Genomic DNA, 24,096 nt, shown 5'->3' with positions numbered 1-24,096 from the left:
CTCGTTTATTGTCATTTGGAAATGCATGCATTAAAAAATGATACAATGTTCCTCCAGAATGATATCACAAAAAAACAAGACAAACCAAGACTAAAACTGACAAAACCACATAATTATAACATATAGTTACAACGGTGCAAAGCAATACCATAATTTGATAAAGAGCAGACCATGGGCACGGTAAAAAAAAGTCTCAAAGTCCCGATCGACTCATCATCTAACGCAGGTGACAGAAGGGAGAAACTCTCCCTGCCATGAACCTCCAGGCGCCGACAACTTGCCGATGCATTGGAAGCACCCGACCGCAGCCGACTCTGAGTCCATTCGAAAACTTTGAGCTTCCGACCAGCCCTTCAACACAGCCTCTCCGAGCACCATTCTCTGCCGAGTGCTTCGACCCCGCCCCGGCCGCCAGGCAACAAGCAAAGCCGAGGACTCGGGGCCTTCTCCTCCGGAGATTCTGAACCACACAGTAGCAGCAGCAGCAAAGCAGGTATTTCAGAAGTTTCTCCAGATGCTCCTCCATGCTCTAACACCTGTCTCCATCAAATCAGGATTGTGCACGGCACCCTACTTGGCAAATAACAGACATCACCACCAGAGCGGCCGCTGCCAGCTGCGTCGTGCTGCCATCTTCTCCTCCCGCCGACAAAGGATCCCAAACCAATGGAGTTTCTACCTGATAAAGGACATCCAGCAATTAGAGCTGGGTTTCCTTATGCCCAGCCTCTACTCAAATGCCTGGGAAAGCCCTCCCAGATGACATCAAGGCCAAGACTAGAAATAGCTGGAAATACTCAGCTGTTGCTCTCAAGAAAAGAAATGGAATCAAATTTTCTGGTCAAAGGCCCTTTGTCAGATCTTCAAAACCAAAATTGTCTGAATACAGGTGGTACAAAGCTTAGTATTCTATTTTCCAATCATGCATGGAAAACTAAAAATATTATCTACTTGGAAGTTCGGAGGAGAAGAGGCATGTCAAGTGGATAGGATAGGTCAAGGGGAAACCAGAACAATTGGAGTAGTTCTCACTGTCAGGGACAGGCAGGAAGATGATCATCAGGCATGAGAAGCCCTTGATGTTGCTGAGTGATGCTCAGATGTTGGCCAGACCCCATCCCTGTGCTGTCAACAAAGCTATTTTCTGCTTCACCTGGATATCCAAAATGTCATCTGTATGACAGGCTGTGATGCACAATTCTTCAGTGAATGGCTACCTTAGTTTGTGCCTGCTTTAAGCTCTGTGTGGAAGCATGATATGCAAACATTACATGTCACCGCATGTTGAGGTTCTACCTGTCCCTGGGGTTGCAAAGGGCGGGTCTGGCACTGTTGTCAAGCAGTGCTTTATTCATTTGGATGTTGCCCCACTAACAGTCTTTTGAGGAACGGTTCCTACTGAAAAACACCCTTGACCACATATCCAACAGGCTGGAGGTCAGCAAGAAATGTGAAGGCTGACGGCCATAGTGGTTCCGTGAGTAGACCCTCAAGATACTTGGCAGGATGCCTCATCACTAGCTCTCACTAACAAGAGTTCAATATGGCTGTCAATGAAAATAGCCCTCCCCATTATATCCTCCCTGCACAGTTAAAGTCTCACCGCAAATCTTGCTGCCATTTGGATAAGCTGATAGACCATCATGTTATGGACTGTGCTTTTACTAGGAAGATCTAGAAGATTATGCAAAAGTCCTTGCTGAAGTACATCCTGAGCAGCCGTATAACTGAGTATACTCTGACCTACTGACTGTTCCCAGGGACACATACCCAGCATGCTGGAAAATTGTTAATCCAATCCTACGTCTTATGGTCTTATACACGGCATCAAAAGTTATGAGGAGACGGCTGAGGAGTGGGTCTGAGGAGGAGGAAAAAAGGATCAGCCATGACTGAATGGCAGAGCAGACTCAGTGGGGCCAATGGCCTAATTCTGCTCCTATGTCTTATGGGCTTATGGTCTAAGATGTACTTCAGTCTTCCTGAGTCTTGTTGGTATTCCAGTGCAATGGAATGGCTGTAAGTGAACAAGTCTGTTCTGAGCTGCAGGGCGACATCCTAAGGGATGAACTGAAGCTTTGTGTAACTAGTTGAAAGATTGTGAACAGAAGGACTATATTCTAAGGCCCTGCAGAAACTGGACTCTGAGGGGTTTGGTCTCAAACACTTAGTGGGTGTATTCTTCAGAGGCCACATGAGTTGCATTGGTGCTGTGTAGATAGAATATATTGACTCTGACACCCATGAATATAAGTATGTTTTGATTATTCATAAAGCTATGTATAGGAGATAAAATTCAAAATTCATTTTGAAATGGAAAAGAAATTCTAGGATAGGATTTGCAATGCCTGATGTCTTGTAATCAGGGTCTTGTTCTACTGGCATAAACTATGTTCCAGTGCAATTATACAGAGTCTGCAAAAAGCATTCACCTCCCCTTGGAAGTTTTCATGTTTTATTATTTTACAACATTGAATTATAGTGGGTTTTATTTGGCTTTTTGAAACTGATCAACTGAAAACGTCTCCTTCATGTCAAAGTGAAAACAAATTTCTACAGGGATTTAAATTAATTAGAAATTAATTGCACAAGTATTCACCTCCTTCAAGCCAGTATTTAGTAGATGCACCTTTGGCAGCAATTACAGCCTTGAGTCTTGTGGATAGATCTCTACCAGCTTTGCACATCTGGACACTGCAATTTTTCCCCATTCTTCTTTACATAACTGCCCAAGCTCTGTCAGATTGCATCGGGATCATGAGTGAACAGCCCTTTTCAAGTCTAGCCAAAAGTTCTCAATTGGATTGAGGTCTGGACTCTGACTTGGCCATTCCAGGACATTAACTTTGTTGGTTTTAAGCCACTCCTGTGTAGATTTGGCTTTATGCTTGGGGTCGTTGTCTCGCTAGAAAACAAATCTTCTCCCAAGTCGCAGTTCTCTTGCAGACTATGTCAGGTTTTCCTGCAGGATTTCCCTGTATTTTGCTACATTCATTTTACCCCCTACAAGCCTTCCAGGACCTACTGCAGTGAAGTATCCCCACTGCATGAGGTAGCCATCACCATACTCCACGGTAGGGATGGTGTGTTTTTGATGAGGTGCAGCGTTTGGCTTATGCCAAACATAGTGTTTAGTCTGATGGCCAAAAAGCTCAATTTTGGTCTCATCAGACCATAGAACCTTCTTCCAACTGACTTCAGAGTCTCCTAGATGCCTTCTGCCAAATTCTAGCTGGGATTTCTTGTGAGTTTTTTTTAACAGTGGCACTCTCTTTGCCACTTTCTCATAAAGATGCGACTGGTGAAGAACCCGGGCCAACGATTGTTATATGCACAGTCTCTCCCATCTCAGCCACCGAAGCTTGTAACTTCTTCAGAGTTGTCATAGGTCTCTTAGTGGCCTCCACTACGAGTTCCCTTCTTGCACAGTCACTCAGTTTTTGAGGATGGCTTGTTCTAGGCGGACTTACAACTGTGCCAAATTCTTTCCATTTCTTAATGATTGATTTAACTGTATTTCAAGGGATATTCAGTGACTTGGAAATTTTCTTGTATCCATCTCCTGACTTGTGCTTTTCAATAACCTTTTCATGGAGTTGCTTGGAGTGTTCTTTTGTCTTCATGGTGTAGTTTTTTCCAGGATACTGACTCACCAGCAGTTGGACCTTCCAGATCCAGGTGTATTTTTACCACAATCAATTGAAACGCCTTGACTGCACACAGGTCTCCAAAAACAGATCTCCATTTAACTAATTATTGTGACTTCTAAACCAATTGGCTGCACCAGTGATAATTTAGTGTGTGAATACTTATGCAATCAATTATTTTGTGTATTATATTTGTAATTAATTTAGATCATTTTGTAGAAATTTGTTTTCACTTTAACGTGAAAGAGCCTTTTCTGTTGATCAGTGTCAAAAAAAGCCAAATTAAATCCACTGTGATTCAATGTTGTAAAAGAATAAAACATGAAAACTTCTGGGGGTGGGGGGGGAGGGGTGGACACTTTTTATCGGTACTGCGCATGTTGATGCAAGCATGCATCCTTTACATGGTTAATGACTGTCAGGAGGCAGATGAGAACCTCTGCTTGTCTGCCCTGGGTGCACCTCAGCATTAGCTGACAGAGTCTGAGTTAAGGCTAGGACTGAGTTAATGCTAGGCTTAAATGGAGCTTTTACGACTGAGATCAATTGGAAGTGCATATCCATCGACTGGTGGTGCGGGGTCATGTGGCTGAAAGCCCACTCCTCTTTCACTGCTCAATCGATCGTCAATCATATCAAGGTCTCTGATACCCATGGTGCATTCATCAGATCATTTCCCGGCACCTGAACAGCATTCATCAAAAATGCTTCCTGAAAGAAAGACAACTCAGCTTATACCCCACTTCCACTTTCATAGGAACTGTGAAAAACATGTTGTTTATTTTCTTGAGCCTAAGCAATCATAAGAAACCAAACAATTACCAAGAACAGCATTGCTTCTAATTTAACGGAGCCTTTGGCTAGAACAAATTTCTTGAAATACAACATACTGCTGATCTGTTTCTTGATAACAGGTAATGATACAATCTGCCTCTTGAATGCCAAGTATCATTAAAGTTTTACTCTCTTCACCACAAGCGGTCAGCAATAGTGATCTGCTGCAAATGTCCACATAGCAAATGCCTATGATGGGCAATGGCATTTTAATAGATAAAAGAACCTGGTTTTTCTATTAAAGAATCAGCTCAAAGAGCAAATTCCAAGAGGACCACAACCTTGTTGTAATTTGGAGGTTTGTGTGCCTCAATGATCTGCAGAGATATGTTAGCTGGAGTCAAGAGTTTATGGTTTGGCTCTTGGTAGGCTCTTGCCAAATAATTCAAAGGGTAGAGGACAGATTAAGAGTGGTCCACCAGTCCTCCAGGTTCAGGGGTTGAACTCAGATATAACAACTCTGACTAGTAAAACAAAATTGTTATGGAAACAGCGATGAAGAATCCTTCTACATCTAAGTGTGATGGTATTCCTGATGGTATGCCGGCACTTGCCTGGCTGACTACTGTGAAAACTAAGAGGAAGCTACTGACACGATGAAGGAAGCTGAGCACCACCACAGATAGAGGACCTTCATTGCTGCCCCAAGCGCCAGCGGCTTAACATGTAGTAAGTCGAAAGAGCAAATGACTCAGCGAAGAAACAGCATCCCCTTTGCACCAGATGTTTTGCATGGAGATGCTTAAAGTGGGGAGCAATCATCCCAAGTGAACCTGGGTTTCCAGCGAGCCACCTTTCTGGTCCTGGATTAATCCCGATTGAGAAGGATCGTCATGGATTGCAGGTGGGCTGCAGGGTGGTGTCCTTGCTGGGACCTGCCCCGTGAGCTACCTTTTGTGATTTGCTTTACCTCCAGAAAGCGATTACTTTTATGAACATAGTGTGTGAATGGCAGCACAGTGAACATTAGATGCTGTGACCATCTGTCTTTGCATTACAGCACTTGGCAAGTGCGATCTGATTCAAGGAGTTTGACCTTCACTTCTGGCAGACTGGTGCTTTTCACTGCACGCGATACTCCAGGCTACATGTGATGCGTTATTGTATCAGTATTCACAAAGGAAAAGGCATTGACTTGAGAAACAGTTGAATTTGCTTTTGGGGTACTGAAGAGCAGGCTATCCAGAACTGTACATTGCTGTCTGAGATGGTCAGTTCTTGCTATTGACAAAGGAGTTCAAGTACTTTAACATCTTTTCAATCTGCCCAAGTGCATTGCTGCTATGGTGTATTTTACCATGAGTTCACTTCTGGTACATAAATGAATAAGGGTGTTATTGCAGATGCAACAGGGGCTTGGAGGGAGATGGAAACTACCTGGAGAGTTAGAGGTGAGATTTCATTACAGGGCCAACTTGGCACAGAGTAGTATTGCAACATCCTTGCTCCCTGGCTCAATGGAGTGGATTTGCAGTTGGTCTTGGATGAATCAGTGCATCATTGGGAAGAAGAACATTTTGCATTAACACAGAGTACTGCATCATGGTCCAATCCATATCTTGACTTCTAGACAGCATCAAAGTTTTATTCTTTTTACCACATGCGGCCAGCAATGGAAATTAAGCCAGTAGTGATATGGATGTCAACACTGCAAATATCAATCTAGGTATGGTCAACAAGGGTTTTTGTCTTAGGTGAGCTGAAACGAGACAAAGGGTTATGATGTTATGGGAGTGAGGCAGTCCGGCAGTCTCTAGATTGAGGTTGCCTAAGAGATAAAAAGTTTTGCTTTTTGAAACAAAAGATGGGAAGGAATTGATGAACAAACTTCCTACACTGTAGCTTTCGTTCTTCATGCATAAAATTATTAAATCAACTTGGAAGTCATGCCTCTGATTTTAGCGATTGCACTTGCAAGGCACTGGTGTTAAGTGTAAGTCGTTTATTTGTAGAATAGATCCCAAAGACCCTTTCCAACATCAGGACAACACACTTCAATGTTAAGGGCTAAAATCATCAGTGGGGTGAAAGAAAAAATGCATTCAGAGGAGTAAAAATTAATCGATTCTGTCAAAACTGGAGATGATAGGAGGGATTATAAAAGTTTCTTCAAGGATTGAGTTGAAAGGAGGCTCATCAGGGCAATGATGGAGAGCAGAATGGATGAAAACACAACCTCCAAAAATGGATCAAATGGGTGGAGTTACTCAAGTCGAAGAAAGAAACACATTGTATTGCAGTAGGTCGTTATAAGATTGTAAACCGGAGAGGGGTTTTAAACCATAGATGAGAAGATTAAACCAGTGGCTTTGGGCATCCCATCCGAGAGCCAATATTTAGCTGATGTGTAAGTGAGAACTAATAGTGCATAAGCTACAGAGTGATTAAACTGTAGCCGTTGAGGCTGGAGTGTGGGAGGTTCACTGGAGGTTCAAGCTTGAGAAATTGGCATAAAATCTATTGGGACAATTATATCATGATGGAACAGTGATGGAGAAAAGGTTTCATTTCTAGGAGCACTATAAAGGGAGATGATGTTTTGAGAGGTGAGCATTTTCTTAATTGAAGTGCCCATATCCTTAAATGTTTGGTTTGATTGGACCAAAGCTGGGGAAAAAATTGATAAAAGTCAGAGTACGTATACATTTCCATACCATCTTGAGATTCATTTTCTTGCAGGTGTTTACAGGAAAATAAAAAAATACAACAGAATTATGAAGAGCTCTACATAAACAAAGACAGGGAAACAGAAAATGTGTGAAAGAAGACATAGAGTGAAAATAAAAATAGATAATACTGAGGATATAAGTTGTAGAGTCCTTGAAAGTGAGTCTGTAGGTTGTGATGTATTGGGTTATATCCACTACCTTTTGTAGACCTTTCCATTCCTGGTGTTTCCATACCAGGCCCTGATGCAATCAGTCAGGATAGAAACATAGAAAATAGGTGCAGGAGTAGGCCATTCAGCCCTTCGAGCCTGCACTACCATTCAGTATGATCATGGCTGATCATCCAACTCAGAACCCTGTACCTGCCTTCTCTCCATACCCCACAGGGCCATATCTAACTCCCTCTTAAATATAGCCAATGAACTGGCCTCAACTGTTTCCTGTGGCAGAGAATTCCACAGATTCACCACTCTCTGTGTGAAGAAATTTTTCCTCATCTCGGTCCTAAAAGGTCCTTTATCCTTAAACTGTGACCCCTCATTCTGGACTTCCCCAACATAGTGAACAATCTTCCTCCATCTAGCCTCTCCAATCCCTTTAGAATTTTATACGTTTCAATAAGATCCCCCCTCAATCTTCTAAATTCCAGCGAGTATAAGCCTAGTCAATCCAGTCTTTCATCATATGAAAGTCCTGCCATCCCAGGAATCAATCTGGTGAACGTTCTTTGTACTCCCTCTATGGCAAGAATGTCCTTCCTCAGAATAGGCGACCAAAACTGCACACAATACTCCAGGTGTGGTCTCACCAAGGCCTTGTACAACTGCAGTAGAATCTCCCTGCTCCTGTACTTGAATCCTCTTGCTATGAATGCCAGAATACTCTCTACTGTGCATCTATAGAAGTGATTCAATGTTCTAAGTGACGTACTGAATCTGTGTAAACTTCTAAGAAAGTAGAGGCATTACCATGCTTTCTTTGTGATGGACCTTATGCCCTGGCCCCAAGACAGATCCTCTGATATGACAACACCACCTCCACCTCTGATCCCCTTATGAGAATTGGCTCTTGGACCTCCGGCTTGTTCCTTCTGCAGTCAAAAGTCAGTTCTTTGGCTTTGCTGACATTGAGTGAGAGATTGTTGTTGTGGTCCACAGCTTCGTGGCACCATTCAACCAGATTTCCAGCCTCCCCCCCCCCACATATGTGCCGATTCATCACCACATTTGATTCAGCCAACGACAATGGTGTCATCAGCATACTTAAGTATGGCATAAAGTACGAACGTAAATAGAGCACAGGGCTTAGCACAGTATTGTGGTGTACCCGTGTTGTTAGTGACTGTGGAGGAGATGTTGTTTCCAATCTGTACTGACCGGGGTCAGCAAGTGATGAAATCGAGGACCCAGGTGCACATGAAGGTATTGAAGCGTAGGTCTTGGAGCTTAGTGATGAGTTTCAAGGGGATGATAATGTTGAATGGTGAGCTGTATTCAATGAAAAGCATCTTGAAGTATGCACCTTCATTGTCCAGGTGTTCCTGTGCTGAGTGAAGAAAGGGCCAATGAAATGGCATCTGCTGTTGTCCTGTAGATCCAGGTGCAAGTCACTCCACAGTGCTTCATGACCAACCTCTTGAAGCACTTTATCATGGTGGATGAGGGAGATGAGGCTGAGTACAGGGCTACAGTAGGAAACTTTGTCACATGGTGTGAGCAGATTTATCTGCAGCTTAATGTGAAAAAGACTAAGGAGCTGGTGGTGGACCTGAGGAGGGCTAAGGCACCGGTGACCCCTGTTTCCATCCAGGGGGTCAGTGTGGACATGGTGGAGGATTACAAATACCTGGGGATACGAATTGACAATAAACTGGACTGGTCAAAGAACACTGAGGCTGTCTACAAGAAGGGTCAGAGCTGCCTCTATTTCCTGAGGAGACTGAGCCTTTAACATCTGCCGGACGATGCTGAGGATGTTCTACGAGTCTGTGGTGGCCAGTGCGATCATGTTTGCTGTTGTGTGCTGGGGCAGCAGGCTGATGGTAGCAGACACCAACAGAATCAACAAACTCATTCGTAAGGCCAGTGATGTTGTGGGGATGGAACTGGACTCTCTGACAGTGGTGTCTGAAAAGAGGATGCTGTCCAAGTTGCATGCCATCTTGGACAATGTCTCCCATCCACTATATAATGTACTAGTTGGGCACAGGAGTACATTCAGCCAGAGACTCATTCTACCGAGATGCAACACGGAGTGTCATAGGAAGTCATTCCTGCCTGTGGCCATCAAACCTTACAACTCCTCCCTTGGAGTGTCAGACACCCTGAGCCAATAGGCTGGTCCTGGACTTATTTCCTGGCATAATTTACATATTATTACTTAATTTTTTATGGTTTTATATTGCTATATTTATACTCTATTCTTGGTTGGTGCAACTGTAATGAAACCCAATTTCCCTCGGGATCAATAAAGTATGACTATGACTATCGATTAAGTGTTACTGTACAATTGTTATTGAGACAGGTTACTGGAACAAGGTTCTGGTATGGTAGTATTAGTTCTCTCTGTGGAAAGCATTAGTCTGTGGTGCCTAAACAATATTGATAAAGCAGATCGATCCATGCTGCCAATGAATGCTTTCACAGATAACTGGATAGCTTGCCTATCAATGATAACGATTGTTTAAATCACTGCTCTAGGGATTCCATTGGCCTTTCACCAAAGTAACATCAGGAGATTGCAGCTATCCCCAGGAAGTTCTGCTTTGGCCTATTGTACTACCTACTAATTAAACAGACAAGTGAACAAACTGCTAACTGATCTTTAATATGGAGAAGCAGGAAGGAGCTATGGACAGATTAAGGGAAGCGTATCTACTCTGAACAAGCTAAATAGAATGTCTGCTCCTCCTCCCACTCCAGCATTATAAAAGCTCATTCTAGCAGTTGGCCGCAGTAACATTCATCGCAAGCAATTTGTCATGAAGGATGAAACCGCTTCTAGCAACAGTGCTAGCATCTCGCAGCTACTGCAATGCCAATGCAATTTTATGCTGGTGATCACAATATCCTGTAATCAAAGTTTAATTAATTGAATCTGTAGACCGCAAATGGAATGGTTGGGAAAGTGATTTTATTAGCACACTACCCTTTTATCTCCAAGATATGATTCACATTGAGCCAAGGAAAATTTAATCAGCAAGAGTTGTCAGATGGTGCTGGTGGTAGACGGCGATGTTTTGCGGGCAGCTCACAAAGAAAAAAAAACTTCTGGATATACTTTGATTTCAAAATGAATTTAGAATAGGTATATAAATCTATTCTGTAAAATTTGACCCTAGTTGGTCAGGGATCCCGGGGAGGTTGTAAGGAAAGCTTCTTTCTCCATTGTAGTTCAAAGCTTCTGTTCTTTAGTCACTTTTTAATGAGGAAGTGGGTGAAATGTGTAATTACTCTGTAATTTGCTCCTGCTTTTTCCCTAATTAGGTTGCTCACTAGTTCTGTTGTTTGCAAATGAGCGTGACTACAGCCCTTATCCAATGCTAAGTGCATGCACAGCTCAGCCGGGACCTCAGTGTGGCAAGAGGCTGGCAGCAATTAAAGCCAGCCTGCGCTACTTAATGAAGAGGTACCAGTGCAAATGTTAGTCCTTAACACTGCACAGGTAGCTTGTGCATATTTCCTCAGTGCCGTTTAGGCAGGAGAATTGCTGTCCTCCTGCTGAGAGTTCTCCCCTCCTCTCAGGTCGAGTTCTGCATGGATTCTGCTCAGTCTCCCTTGCATGTTGTCCTCAAGGGCACTGCCTGCATGCATGTGTGTGCATGTCTGGTTCCAAGGTTCAATATCCAAAGTAAACTTATTATCAAAGTGAATATATGTCACCATTTTCTTGTGGCATACACAGTAAATCCAAGAAACGTAATAGAATCAGTGAAAAACCACACCTAACAGGAAAAACAATCAATGTGCAAAAGACAACACACTGCGCAAATACAAAAAGAAAAAAGATAATGAATAAATAAACAATAAATAGGGAGAACATGAGATGGCATCCTTGACAGTGAGTCCATAGTTTGTGGAGGGTTCAGTATGTGGCGGAACAGTTCAGTGATGGGGCGAATGAAGTTATCTCCTCTGGTTCAAGAGCCTGGTGGTTGAATCGGAATCAGAACCAGGTTTATTAATATCAGCGTGTGACGTGAAATTTGTTAACTTAGCAGCAGCAGTTCAATGCAATACATAATCTAGCAGAGAAAAAATGTAATAATAAATAAAATAAAAAAAGAAAAAAAATAATAATAATATACAAGTAAATCAATTATGTATATTGAATAGATTTTTTTAAATGTGCAAAAACAGAAATACTGTATATTTTTTAAAAAGTGAGGTAGTGTCCAAAGATTCAATGTCCATTTAGGAATCGGATGGCAGAGGGGAAGAAGCTGTTCCTGAATCGCTGAGTGTGTGCCTTCAGTCTTCTGTACCTCCTACCTGATTGTAACAATGAGAAAAGGGCATGCCCTGGGTGCTGGAGGTCCTTAATAATGAATGCTGCCTTTCTGAGACACCACTCCCTAAAGATGTCCTGAGTAATTTGCAGGCTAGTACCCAAGCTGGAGCTGACTAGATTTACAACCTTCTGCAGATTCTTTCAGTCCTGTGCAGTAGCCCCTCCATACCAGACAGTGATGCAGCCTGTCAGAATGCTCTCTACGGTACAACTATAGAAGATTTTGAGTGTATTTGTTGACATGCCAAATCTCTTTAAACACCTAATAAAGTATAGCCGCTGTCTTGCCTTCTTTATAACTACATTGATATGTTGGGACCAGGTTAGATCCTCAGAGATCTTGACACCCAGGAACTTGAAGCTGCTCACTCTCTCCACTTCTGATCCCTCTATGAGGATTAGTATGTGTTTCTTCGTCTTACCCTTCCTGAAGTCACAATCAGCTCTTTCGCCTTACTGTCGTTGAGTGCCAGGTTGTTGCTGCAGCACTATTCCACTAGTTGTCATATCTCACTCTTGTACGCCCTTTTGTCACCACCTGAGATTCTACCAACAATGGTTGTATCATCAGCAAATTTATAGATGGTATTTGAGCTGTGCCTAGCCACACAGTGATGTGTATATAGAGAGTAGAGCAGTGGGCTAAGCACACACCCCTGAGGTGCGCTAGTGTTGATCGTCAGTGAGGAGGATATGTTATCACCAATCCGCACAGGTTGTGGTCTTCCGGTTAGGAAGCTGAGGATCCAATTACAGAGGGAGGTACAGAGGCCCAGGTTCTGCAACTGCTCTATCAGGATTGTGGGAATGATGGTGTTGAATGCTGAGCTATAGTCGATGAACAGCATCCTGACGAGGCTGTTTGTGTTGACCAGGTGGTCTAAAGCCGTGTGGAGAGCCATTGAGATTGCATCTGCCATTGACCTATTGTGACGATAGGCAAATTGCAATGGGTCCAGGTCCTTGTTGAGGCAGAAGTTCAGTCTAGTCATGACAAACCTTTCAAAGCGTTTCACCACTGTCGCTGTGAGTGCTACCAGGCGATAGTCATTAAGGCAGCTCACATTATTCTCCTTAGGCACTGGTAAAATTGCTGTCTTTTTGAAGCAAATGGGTACTTCCACCCGCAGCAGTGAGAGGTTGAAAATGTCCTTGAATACTCCTGCTAGTTGATTGGCACAGGTTTTCAGAGCCTTACCAGGTACTCCATCGAGACCTTCTGCCTTGTGAGGGTTCACTCTCACTAAAGTCAGCCTAACATTGGCCTCTGAGATGGAGATCACAGGGTCGTCATCAGGTGCAACAGTGATCTTCACAGCTGTAGTTATGTTCTCCCTTTCAAAGCGGGCTTAGAAGACATTGAGTTCATCTGGTAGTGAAGCATTGCTGCCATTCATGCTATTGGGTTTTGCCTTGTAGGAAGTAATGTCTTGCAAGCCCTGCCAGAGTTGCTGTACATCCGATGTTGCCTCCAAATTCATTCAAAATTGTCTCTTTGCCCTTGAAATAGCCCTCCACAAATCATACCTAGTTTTCTGGTACAGGCTTGGGTCGCCAGACTTGAATGCCACAGATCTGGCCTTCAGCAGACAACGTACCTCCTGGTTCATCCACGGCTTTTGGTTTGGGAAGTAAGTCTTTGTGAGCACACACTCATCCACACAGGTTTTAATGAAGTTAGTAACAACTGCAGCATACTCATCCAGGTTCGAAGATGAATCCCTGAATACAGTCTAGTCCATTGATTCAAAGCAGTCCTGTAGGTGCTCCTGTGCTTCCCTTGTCCACACCTTCTTGGTCCCCTCTACTGGTGCTGCAGTCTTCCGTCTCTGCCCATACTCAGGCAGTAGAAGTACAGCCAGGTGATCAGACTTCCCGAAGTGAGGGTGTGGAATAGCATGGTAGACATTCTTGATGGTGGTGTAGCAATGGTCCAGTGTGTTGTTTCCTCTGGTATTGCAAGTGATCTGCTGATGGTAATTGCTTTGTGATTTTTTCACACTGGCCTGGTTAAAATCTCCCAAAACGATGATGAAGATGTTTTGTGCATGTTGATCCCATTACTCAGATCATTGGAAGCCTGCCTGACATTGGCCTGAGGGGGAATGTAAACTGCTACCAAAATGACCCCAGAGAACTCTGTGGTTGAGGGGTGATAACTGTTTCTGAACCTAGCGGCGCGGGTCCTTGGGGAGAAGCTATTAGGTTAAGGTAAAATTGTTTGCTATACCACTCTTTGTGGACATTAACAACTTCAGAGAACTCCAAAAAGAATCCAAGACTTTCGAAATTGTGACAAGAATTAATCAAAAGCAATCCGCAGTGAGGTAACTGATGACCATAAATGGTGCTCATAAACTGCCAAGAATATGTTCCATTGTGCAGCATTAAAAGTGCCATTAACTGGAACACTGAGTACCAAAACGGCAGTGCTGGGATCACATTAGTGCTGCCTACTGCTTGCTGCTGGCAACTTTTTACATTACATACATTCAGCAGAAGTTAGTTGCCCACTTGCTGACGGCCTTGCTAGAATGGCGTCCAGTGTGATTCATTCTAGAAACAAATAACTATGAATTCCACTTATAGCATCCTAAAATATATGTGTCATGAATAGAAATGTTGTACCCCAATAGTGATAATGTTGTTTGTATATCTCGTTAGTGTTGCATTTATTGCTTATATTAACCATCCTAATATAACTAGAAGTTCAAAATAAATTTATTATCAAACTACATATATGTCAGCATATGCTACCCTGAGATTCAATTTTGCAGGTGTTTATAGGAAAATAAAAGAATACAATAGAATTTATGAAAAACTATAAATAACAAAGACTGACAAACAACCAATGTGCAAAAGAAGACAAATTATGCAAAGAATAATGAAAAGTAAATAATACTGAGTTGTAGAGTCTTTGAAAGGGAATCTTTTGGTTGTGGAATCACTTCTGCTGTGAGAGAAATTATCCACACTAGTTCAGGAGCCTGATGGCTGTAGGGTAATAACTGTTCCTGAACCTGGTCGTGTGTGACACAAGGTTCCTGTACCTCCTGCCTGATGGTAGTAATGAGAAGAGAGCATGACCTGGATGATGGGATCTTTTGCTTTTTTATTGTATAATGGTGATAATCCAAATGTGACATTAGTTGTGCTAATATTTGTCCAGTATCACTAGTGATACTCAGTGTTGCTCTTATCAGTCTAATCAATAAAGGACAGAATGGATCAATGAACATGCATCCTATCAACATGCTCAACACTGCAGCTGCTGTGGACAGCTTGTTTAATATGATGCAATTTTTGTTTTTCCCCTTAGGTAGGGTTTGCATTGCCCAGTCACTGAAAATCCCTCGGGAGCCAAAGCCAGGAGAATTTGACAAAATTATCAAGCGCTTGCTGGAAACCCCCAACGCTCGTGGAATAATTATATTTGCAAACGAAGATGACATCAAGTGAGCATTCTTTTTCTTTCAGCTTGATGGTGTTTAGTTCTGCCCCCTGGAGTGCTGGTCCGAAATCTTTAGTTGTCTTGTTTTCAGTGTTGATGATGCTGAGGATTTTAGTGGGAGTTCAGGAATACTGGAAATGAGTAAAGGAGTTGAAAAAATTGATTTGTAATCACCACGCATTTTCCTCTGGAGCACGGGGAATTCCAATGCAATTATACATCTGACTGCTGCCTCATTCCTCCGGGAAATGGAGCTGGTTTTCAGATGCCTACACTTGCAGTAGATCAGAAACTAACAGGCAAGGTGGGAGAACGTGTCAAAGTGAGCTTGTCATGATTTAAATCTGAAGAGATGGCTGCTTCGTGAGATACAATGCAGTCTTCAAATATGTGCTTTTCCTGTATTTTGTCGTGTTTTTGCCCGTCAAGATGTTTGTCTGAGTATATTGCACTTTTGCCCATCAGTGTTGGGGTGTAGTGGAGGAGGAGATGAGATGAAAAGATTGTTACCATTTTGTAGTGCAACACTTAACCACCCTGCCCATCCAATCTACTTTCTGCTTTCTCCACTCCCACCCTGCCATCCTTTTCTCCACAGCCGTCTACTGGAGGCCGCCAAAAGATCCAATCAGACAAAGCACTTCCTCTGGGTTGCTTCTGACAGCTGGGGTTCAAAGGTCGCGCCCGTCCACCTGCAAGAAGACGTTGCAGAAGGGGCTGTCACTATCCTTCCCAAGAGAGCCTCAGTTGAAGGTAGGATTACTTCAGGTTCTCATCCCTGATTCAGTCACCTCTTCTTGTGCTCTGATTGATATTCACTGAGTTGTGATTGCACTCAGGGGAAAGTGCCAAACTCAGTAATATTTCCCCCAGAATTGAAAAGGTCACTGCTGAGGGGAATTGGCTCCAGACTCCATTAATCTATTTATGCTGCAAGCTATCAAAGCTCGAGACATTAGAGATAAGTTTTTCCACACTACTTGGCTGTAACGCTTGCTGCTTAAATTTTAGGACAATTTGGAAAATAATTTTAAAGACCCAAGAAAGGAAAGAAATACCAATGTAGACCCCACTCTTGCTTTATTTCTTAATTCTGTGTGTTCCTGATAGTTTATTAAGTTCTATGCAATGTTCAGTACTTGATATTAATGCAGCTCTGTCTCAGTTCTAGCAACCTGGGTTCATTTTTGATCTTTGGCACTGTCAATGTGAATTTATGTGTTTTTCTTGTGACCTTCCCCTAGATACTGCCAAGTTATCTGACTTCCCCCCCACTTCCCAAACATGTACTGGTTAGGTAGGTGAATTGGCATTTGTAACTTAGGCTTACTGTAGGTGGGTGATTAAAATCTCAGTAGATGTGCGATTGAGGGAGAGAAGGTGGGGAATAGCTTTGCTCTGAGAGTTGAAATGGACTCTGGGCCAAATGTCAACAGAGAATAAAGCTGATTCTTTTTGCTTTTCCAGGCTTCGACAGATACTTCAGAAGCCGTACATTGGAAAACAACAGGAGGAATGTCTGGTTTGCAGAGTTCTGGGAGGAAAACTTCAATTGCAAATTAAGTTGGCATGGGAAGCGGAATAGCAAGGTCAAGAAATGCACAGGTAATTAAATGCACTTTAATTTAGTAAAATCAGTGGATAGCCAACTCTTTCCATTGATTTAGACCAGACGTCAAGGTAAAGCATTTTCCAAAATGGGTAATTCAGCGACAGTGATGAGTAATTTCAAGGTTTCATTTCTGGCATGGTTCCTGCCTGAAGTTACCTCACACTACCTTGTAGTAGTGAATATCCTTTGAAGAGGTTTGATGTGGAGTTAGTCTTTGCCGATTAACAAGCATCTTTTTGGCCATCACAGCCACTCGACTGATATTATTAGTCTGAGTGGACCCTCCATTCTTGTCTGGAGATTCATGGTAGGACTTAAAATTTAGAACATAAAAACAAGGATGTAATGGTGAGGCCTCATGTGGATGTAGTGTGAGCAGTTTTGGACCCCTTATCTAAGAAAGGATGTGCTAGCATTGGGGAGGGTTAAAAGGAAGTTCATAAAAATGATTCCTGGATTGGAAAGCTTATCATAGGAAGAGTATTTGATGGTTCTGCACATGTTCTTGCTGGAATTTAGAAGAATGGGGGGGGGGGGGGAATCTCATTGAAACCTATCAAGTATTGTAAGGCTTAGATAGCGTGGATGTGGAGAGGATGTTTCCTATAGCGGGGAAGTCTAGAACCCGAGGGCACAACCTCAGAATAGAGGGATGTTCATTTAGAATAGAGTTGAAGAAGAATTTCTTTAGCCAGAGGGTGGTGACTATATGGAATACATTGCCACAAGCAGCTTTGGAGGTCAGGTCATTGAATGTATTTAAGGCAGAGATTCTTGATAAGCTAGAACATGAAAGGTTACGGGGAGAAGGTAGGACAATGGGGTTGAGGGGGAAATGGATCAACCTTGATCAAATGGTGGTGAAGACTTGATGGGCCAAATAGCCTAACTGTGATCCAATGTCTGATGGTCTTAATGATAAATCTTTTGAAAGACTGGGGGAAGTGGCTGGTCTTTTGTAATGGTACTTTGTGAAACAGCTGTTTCCTGATAAGTTGGCATGCCATTTGGTGCAAGTGATGCCAGGTAGCATTGCATTATAATTAGGAGTTGTGAACAGAGTTGAACACTGCCATATTTTGGAAAATGCACTGTACATGACCTTGTGATGCAGAGAACGCAACTGAGTGTGATTGGATCCTGGACTCCACACTAAGTCACAGCACTCACAAGTTGCAAACATCATCTTCCTTTGTATCAGATGACTTCTGTTGACCTTAGTCTTGTGAGAGCTTCTGGTGCCAGAGTCATGTCAAATGTCACCTTGTTGCCAAGACCATTTACTGCCCATTGCTGCTGACCGTCAGATCTTGTGCATGTGTGTAACAAAATCAGGAGGTGGGATATTTCAGCCAGATCCAAGTGATGTGTTGGGAGCAGAGTCCTGGTGTTCAGGAGCCTAACTTCCATTATGTCCAGGTTTGGGGCAGGATTCCTGATACTTGCAATGATTTTAGTGGCCTGCTCATCAAAACCCTCACATTTCTTGTTCTTTTACCTCAGAACGTATCGCCCTTTCGTCAAGTGTGGTGCATTCCTAATATACCTGCCTCATGGAATGTTTAATGCTTACCTGAACTGAATGGCAGCCAAATCCTAGCAGACAACCAAAACAGCACTGGACCCAACTGGATACCATAATGGTCATCAGCATCACTGGCTAATAACAATGATTTTGTATCATTTGCATAGAAATTTGTGCAATTTCTGTCATTGACGATTCTCATGAAATGAAATAAAACAACAGATGTTGCAGAGGGGCTGAGAGTGGAAAGACGGAAGTTCATAGTATGTTGAAGTTGGAGAGACTGAGGTCCACCGTGTTCTGGGGCCTGAGAGACTGAGAAAGATTGTGTGTTGGGAATTGAGAGGCTGGGTTTGAAAGTATAGCGATTCACGGGAGTGGGGACTGCGTATCAGGGTTTGAGGGTCTGGGTCATTGCTTGTGCTGGAGATTGAGGGTCCAAGTCCCACAGTATGACAGAGAACGAGGTTTCCTGTCCTGCCATGTGCTGTGCTTCAAGGATCTGCGCTGAACAGTGTTCTGATGGTTCAGGATTTGGAATTGGGTGTGGGAAGCAGCAAGGAGCCATGTCAACAATATGGATTGTTGTCCCACTGTCATGTCATCACCCTGTCACTTTGGTGAAAAGGGCTAGGTAACCCAATAGCAGGCACCATGGCTGTGACGTTCTGCCTGTTCCCGCTTCCTCCTTATGTCTCTGACATGGTGATCACTTTGTGAATGCAGGGTCATTGATGACAAGGATTTGCCAGATGAGCATTGCAAGGGAAGCTAATGATCCAGAAATAGTCTCTGTTATCTTTCTAGCAAAACATTGATTTTCAGGATTATAATGCGGTGACAAAATATTGTGCACTTGAATTTCTCGGCTGAAATCTTTTGTATTCAGTTAAGGTGTGATTATTAGCAAGAGCAGGAAAGGATTTAGATGAGAAACTGTACGATTTTGCTATCAGTATAATGTTGTTCTCTGCATGAACCATTTTTCACATTTCTGTACTATCACAATGGTTTAATTTGTTGACCTTAAAGATTTTCACCGGCTTTCTCTAAGTCTAATCAGCTAAGTGTTTTCAGTGGATTCAGACTTTCACATGAAGCCACACACATCTTTGTATCTATCGAGAATTCTCATTGGCTCTTAGCATGTGGAATGCACATGTTTAGGAATGTCAGTAAAATGGAATTATGAGCCAAATGGTCCAGACTATTTTCTTGATGATTTTGTTCAAAAGAGGTTAACATTTTAAGGAAAAGATAGACTATTTAATGTGGAGGTAATAGCCTGTGGTATGTCTGCCAAGTAAATTCATGCAGTTTTAGAATATAAGTGACAGGAGCAAGGATAAGTCATTTGACCTTTTGAATCTGCTCAGCCGTTCATATGGCTGATGTTTTTCCTCAAGACCAATTGCTCACACTGCCTCCATGTTCAGCTATTCTCTGAACCTCCAAAAATCTATCAATACAACAATCTTAATGACATTCTCAGCAATTCTCTGCAGTAAAAAACATTCAAGCAAATCACCAGCCTCCGAGTGAAGAAATATCTTCAAGTCGCAATTAAGAGGAGGCTCATGATAAAGGCAGAGAGAGAATGATAGAGCACATTGCTCCAACAATCCCTGTCTTTGGCATTTTGGTAGGATGTTCCACTTAGACCCCTGGCCTGTTCTTCACCATTCATGTTTAAATGTCCCCTATTTGTATTTATCTTAATCTGCTTTAAAAATGACACTCAATATAGTTCTACTCATTTCAGGCTGGAAGTTCTCAATCTCAATCAACATTTTGCTTAATTTAGATTTTCCTTTTAATGTCTCTAATTGCTGTATCAATCATCCTTAAACTTTGAGCTTTGTTCCTCGCCGTTCCCCCACTAGAAAAATCCATATTTAACTTGCCATTAAAAACAATCTGGATTTCCCCAGTGAGGAACTGAGTTCCCTTTTTCCTTATGCCAAACTAATTGCCCACTTCTGCATTCTCCATAAGGCCTTGAAATTCCTTCTGAAGCGTAATCATAGAGTAATTCAATGTCGAATCATGCCCTTCAACCCACAGTCCATACCGACAAACAAACATCCATTTAAACTAATCCTATTCTTATTCCATTTAATTCTCCCCACATTCCTATTAACTCCCACCCAGTTCTATGCTTGGGCAATTTACAGTGGCCAGTTAACCTTTTGACCTGCATGGGTTTGGGATGTAAAAGAAAACAGGAACACCTGAGGGAAATTTATGTAGTCACGGGGACAACATACAAACTCCGTACAATCAGCAGCCGAACTCTGGATTGCACCAGAGGTGAGGATTGAACAAGGTTATTGCAGCTGTGAGACAGCACCTCTACCAACTGCCCAGAACTTGACACAATACACTAACTGAGGCCTAACTAGTGCCTGTCAAGACTCCTGTACTCACTGCTTTTGTGGATGAAAGATCTGTTATTTCCTCAAAGGTTTTCTTATCTTACTCTGCTCTCATATCACCATATAACAATTACAGCATGGAAACAGGCCATCTTGGCCCTTCTAGTCCGTGTCGAACTCTTACTCTCACCTAGTCCCACCGACCTGCACTCAGCCCATAACCCTCCATTCCTTTCCTGTCCATATAGCTATCCAATTTAACTTTAAATGACAACATCGAACCTGCCTCAACCACTTCTGCTAGAAGCTTGTTCCACACAGCTACCACTCTGTGTAAAGAAGTTCCCCCTCATGTTACCCCTAAACTTTTGCCCTTTAGCTCTCAACTTATGTCCTCTTGTTTGAATCTCCCCTACTGTCAATGGAAAAAGCCTATCCACGTCAACTCTATCATAATTTTAAATACCTCTATCAAGTCCCCCCTCAACCTTCTATGCTCCAAAGAATAAAGACCTAACTTGTTCAACCTTTCTCTGTAACTTAGGAGATGAAACCTAGGTAAACATTCTAGTAAATCTTCTCTGTACTCTCTCAATTTAGTTGACATCTTTCCTAGAATTCGGTGACCAGAACTGTACACAATACTCCAAATTTGGCCTCACAAATGCCTTGTACAATTTCAACACTACATCCCAACTCCTAAACTCAATGCTCTGATTTATAAAGGCCAGCATACTAAAAGCTTTCTTCACCACCCTATCCACATGAGATTCCACCTTCAGGGAACTATGCACCATTATTCCTAGATCCCTCTGTTATACTGCACTCTTCAATGCCCTACCATTTACCATGTATGTCCTATTTTGATTAGTCCTACCAAAATGTAGCACCTCACATTTATTAGCATTAAACTCCATCTGCCCTCTTTCAGCCCATTCTTCTAACTGGCCTAAATCTCTCTGCAAACTTTGAAAACCTACTTCATTATCCACAACTCTACCTACCTCAGTATCATCTGAATACTCATCCAATTTACCACCCCATCATCCAGATCATTAATATATATGACAAACAACATTGGACCCAGTACAGAACCCCGAGAAACACCACTAATCACCGGCCTCCAATCTGATAAACAGTTATCCACCACTGCTCTCTGGCATCTCCCATCCAGCCACTGCTGAATCCATTTTACTACTTCAATATTAAAACCTAATGATTGAACCTTCCTAACTAACTTTCCATGTGGAACCTTGTCAAAGGCCTTACTGAAGTCCATATAGACAACATCCACCACTTTACCCTCATCAACTTTCCTAGTAAACTCTACAAAAAATTCAGTAAAATTTGTCAAACATGACCTTCCACGCACAAATCCATGTTGACTGTTCCTAATCAGACCCTGACTATCCAGATAATTATATATACCATCTCTAAGAATACTTTCCATCAATTTACCCACCACTGACGTCAAACTCACAGGCCAATAATTACTCTTAGAACCCTTTTTAAACAATGGAACAACATGAGCAATATGCCAATCCGCCGGCACCATCCCTGTTTCTAATGATATTTGAAATATTTCTGTCAGAGCCCCTGCTCTTTCCACACTAACTTCCCTCAAAGTCCTAGGGAATATCCTGTCAGGACCCAGAGACTTATCCACTTTTATATTCCTTAAAAGCACCAGTACTTCCTCTTCTTTAATTATCATAGTTTCCATAACTACCCTATTTGTTTCTCTTACCTTACAAAATTCAATATCCTTCTCCTTAGTGAATACCGAAGAAAAGAAATTGTTCAAAACCTCCCCCCATCTCTTTTGACTCCGTACATAGCCGTCCACTCTGATTCCTTAAGGGACCAATTTTATCCCTCACTATCCTTTTGCTATTAATATAACTGTAGAAACCCTTTGGATTTATTTTTACCTTACTTGCCAAAGCAACCTCACATCTTCTATTAGCTTTTCTAATTTCTCTCTTAAGATTCTTTTTACATTCTTTATATTCCTTAAGCACCTCATTTGCTCCAAGCTGCCTATATTTATTGTAGATCTCTCTCTTTTTCCGATCCAAGTTTCCAATATTCCTTGAAAACCATGGCTCTCTCAAACTTTTAACCTTTCCTTTCAACCTAACAGGAACATAAAGATTCTGTACCCTCAAAATTTCACCTTTAAATAACCTCTATTTCTCTATTACATCCTTCCCATAAAACAAATTGTCCCAATCCACTCCTTCTAAATCCTTTTGCATCTCCTCAAAGTTTGCCTATCTCCAATCAAAAATCTCAACCCTGGGTCCAGTACTATCCTCCTCCATAATTATATTGAAACTAATGGCATTGTGATCACTGGACCCGAAGCACTCCCCAACACATACCTCTGTCACCTGACCTATCCCATTCCCTAACAGGAGATCCAACACTGCCCCATCTCTAGTTGGTCCATCTATGTATTGCTGCAAAAAACTATCTTGCACACATTTTACAAACTCCAAACCATCCAGCCCTTTTACAGAATGGGTTTCCCAATCTATATGTGGAAAATTAAAATCTCCCACAATCACAACCTTGTGCTTACTACAAATATCTGCTATCTCCTTACAAATTTGCTCCTCCAATTCTCGCTCCCCATTAGGTGGTCTACAACACACCCCTATAAGTGATACTACACCTTTCCCATTCCTCAATTCCGCCCAAATAGCCTCCCTAGACGAGTCCTCTAATCTATCCTGCCAAAGCACTGCTGTAATATTTTCTCTGACAAGCAATGCAACACCTCCCCCTCTTGCCCCTCCAATTCTATCACACCTGAAGCAATGAAATCCTGGAATATTTAGTTGCCAATCACACCCCTGCTGCAACCATGTTTCACTAATAGCTACAACATCATATTTCCAGGTATCAATCCGTGCTCTAAGCTCATCCACCTTTCTTACAATGCTCCTAACATTAAAATAGATGCATTTAAGAAACTCTCCACCTCTTACTCTCTGTTTATCCCTAATGGTGAAAAAAACTTTGTTATCTTTTTCTTCTTCCTCCCCTACATCTTTCTCTATTTGTGAATTTACCCTATCTCTCCTAGTCTCTTCAATTTGATTCCCACCCCCCAACCATTCTAGTTTAAAGTCTCCCCAGTAGCCTTCGCAAATCTCCCTGCCAGGATATTGGTCCCCCTAGGGTTCAAGTGCAACCCGTCCTTTTTGTACAGGTCACACCTGCGCCAAAAGAGGTCCCAATGATCCAGAAACCTGTATCCCTGCCCGCTGCTCCAATCCCTCAGCCATGCATTTATCCTCCACTTCATTCCATTCCTACTAAATGTCCCAGCAGTCATGAATCTTGTCCGATCATACCTAACTATGTGAGGTTCCTGAGCCATTCAACAAAAAAGCTTTGCTAGGAATGACAGGGGATCAGAAGCACATTTTAGACTCCTCTGTCCCTTCTCTGCCAAGGATACACATT

General features: G+C 42.4%; 1 protein-coding gene across 1 annotated transcript in view; it reads left to right on the top strand.

Annotated features, from left to right (window-relative positions):
* Positions 1-24,096, top strand: part of LOC140203291 (metabotropic glutamate receptor 8-like) — a 407,290-nt gene that overhangs the window by 248,518 nt on the left and 134,676 nt on the right. The window contains exons 3-5 of the mRNA XM_072269304.1: positions 14,979-15,114; positions 15,709-15,863; positions 16,578-16,715. Coding sequence (XP_072125405.1) covers positions 14,979-15,114; positions 15,709-15,863; positions 16,578-16,715 — 429 coding nt within the window. The remainder of the gene's footprint in view (positions 1-14,978; positions 15,115-15,708; positions 15,864-16,577; positions 16,716-24,096) is intronic.

The sequence above is a fragment of the Mobula birostris genome, chromosome 9 (assembly GCF_030028105.1).
Source record: "Mobula birostris isolate sMobBir1 chromosome 9, sMobBir1.hap1, whole genome shotgun sequence".
Taxonomy (NCBI): domain Eukaryota; kingdom Metazoa; phylum Chordata; class Chondrichthyes; order Myliobatiformes; family Myliobatidae; genus Mobula; species Mobula birostris.
The sequence above is the reverse complement of the archived record's forward strand: the minus strand, read 5'-3'. Positions and strand labels throughout refer to the sequence as shown.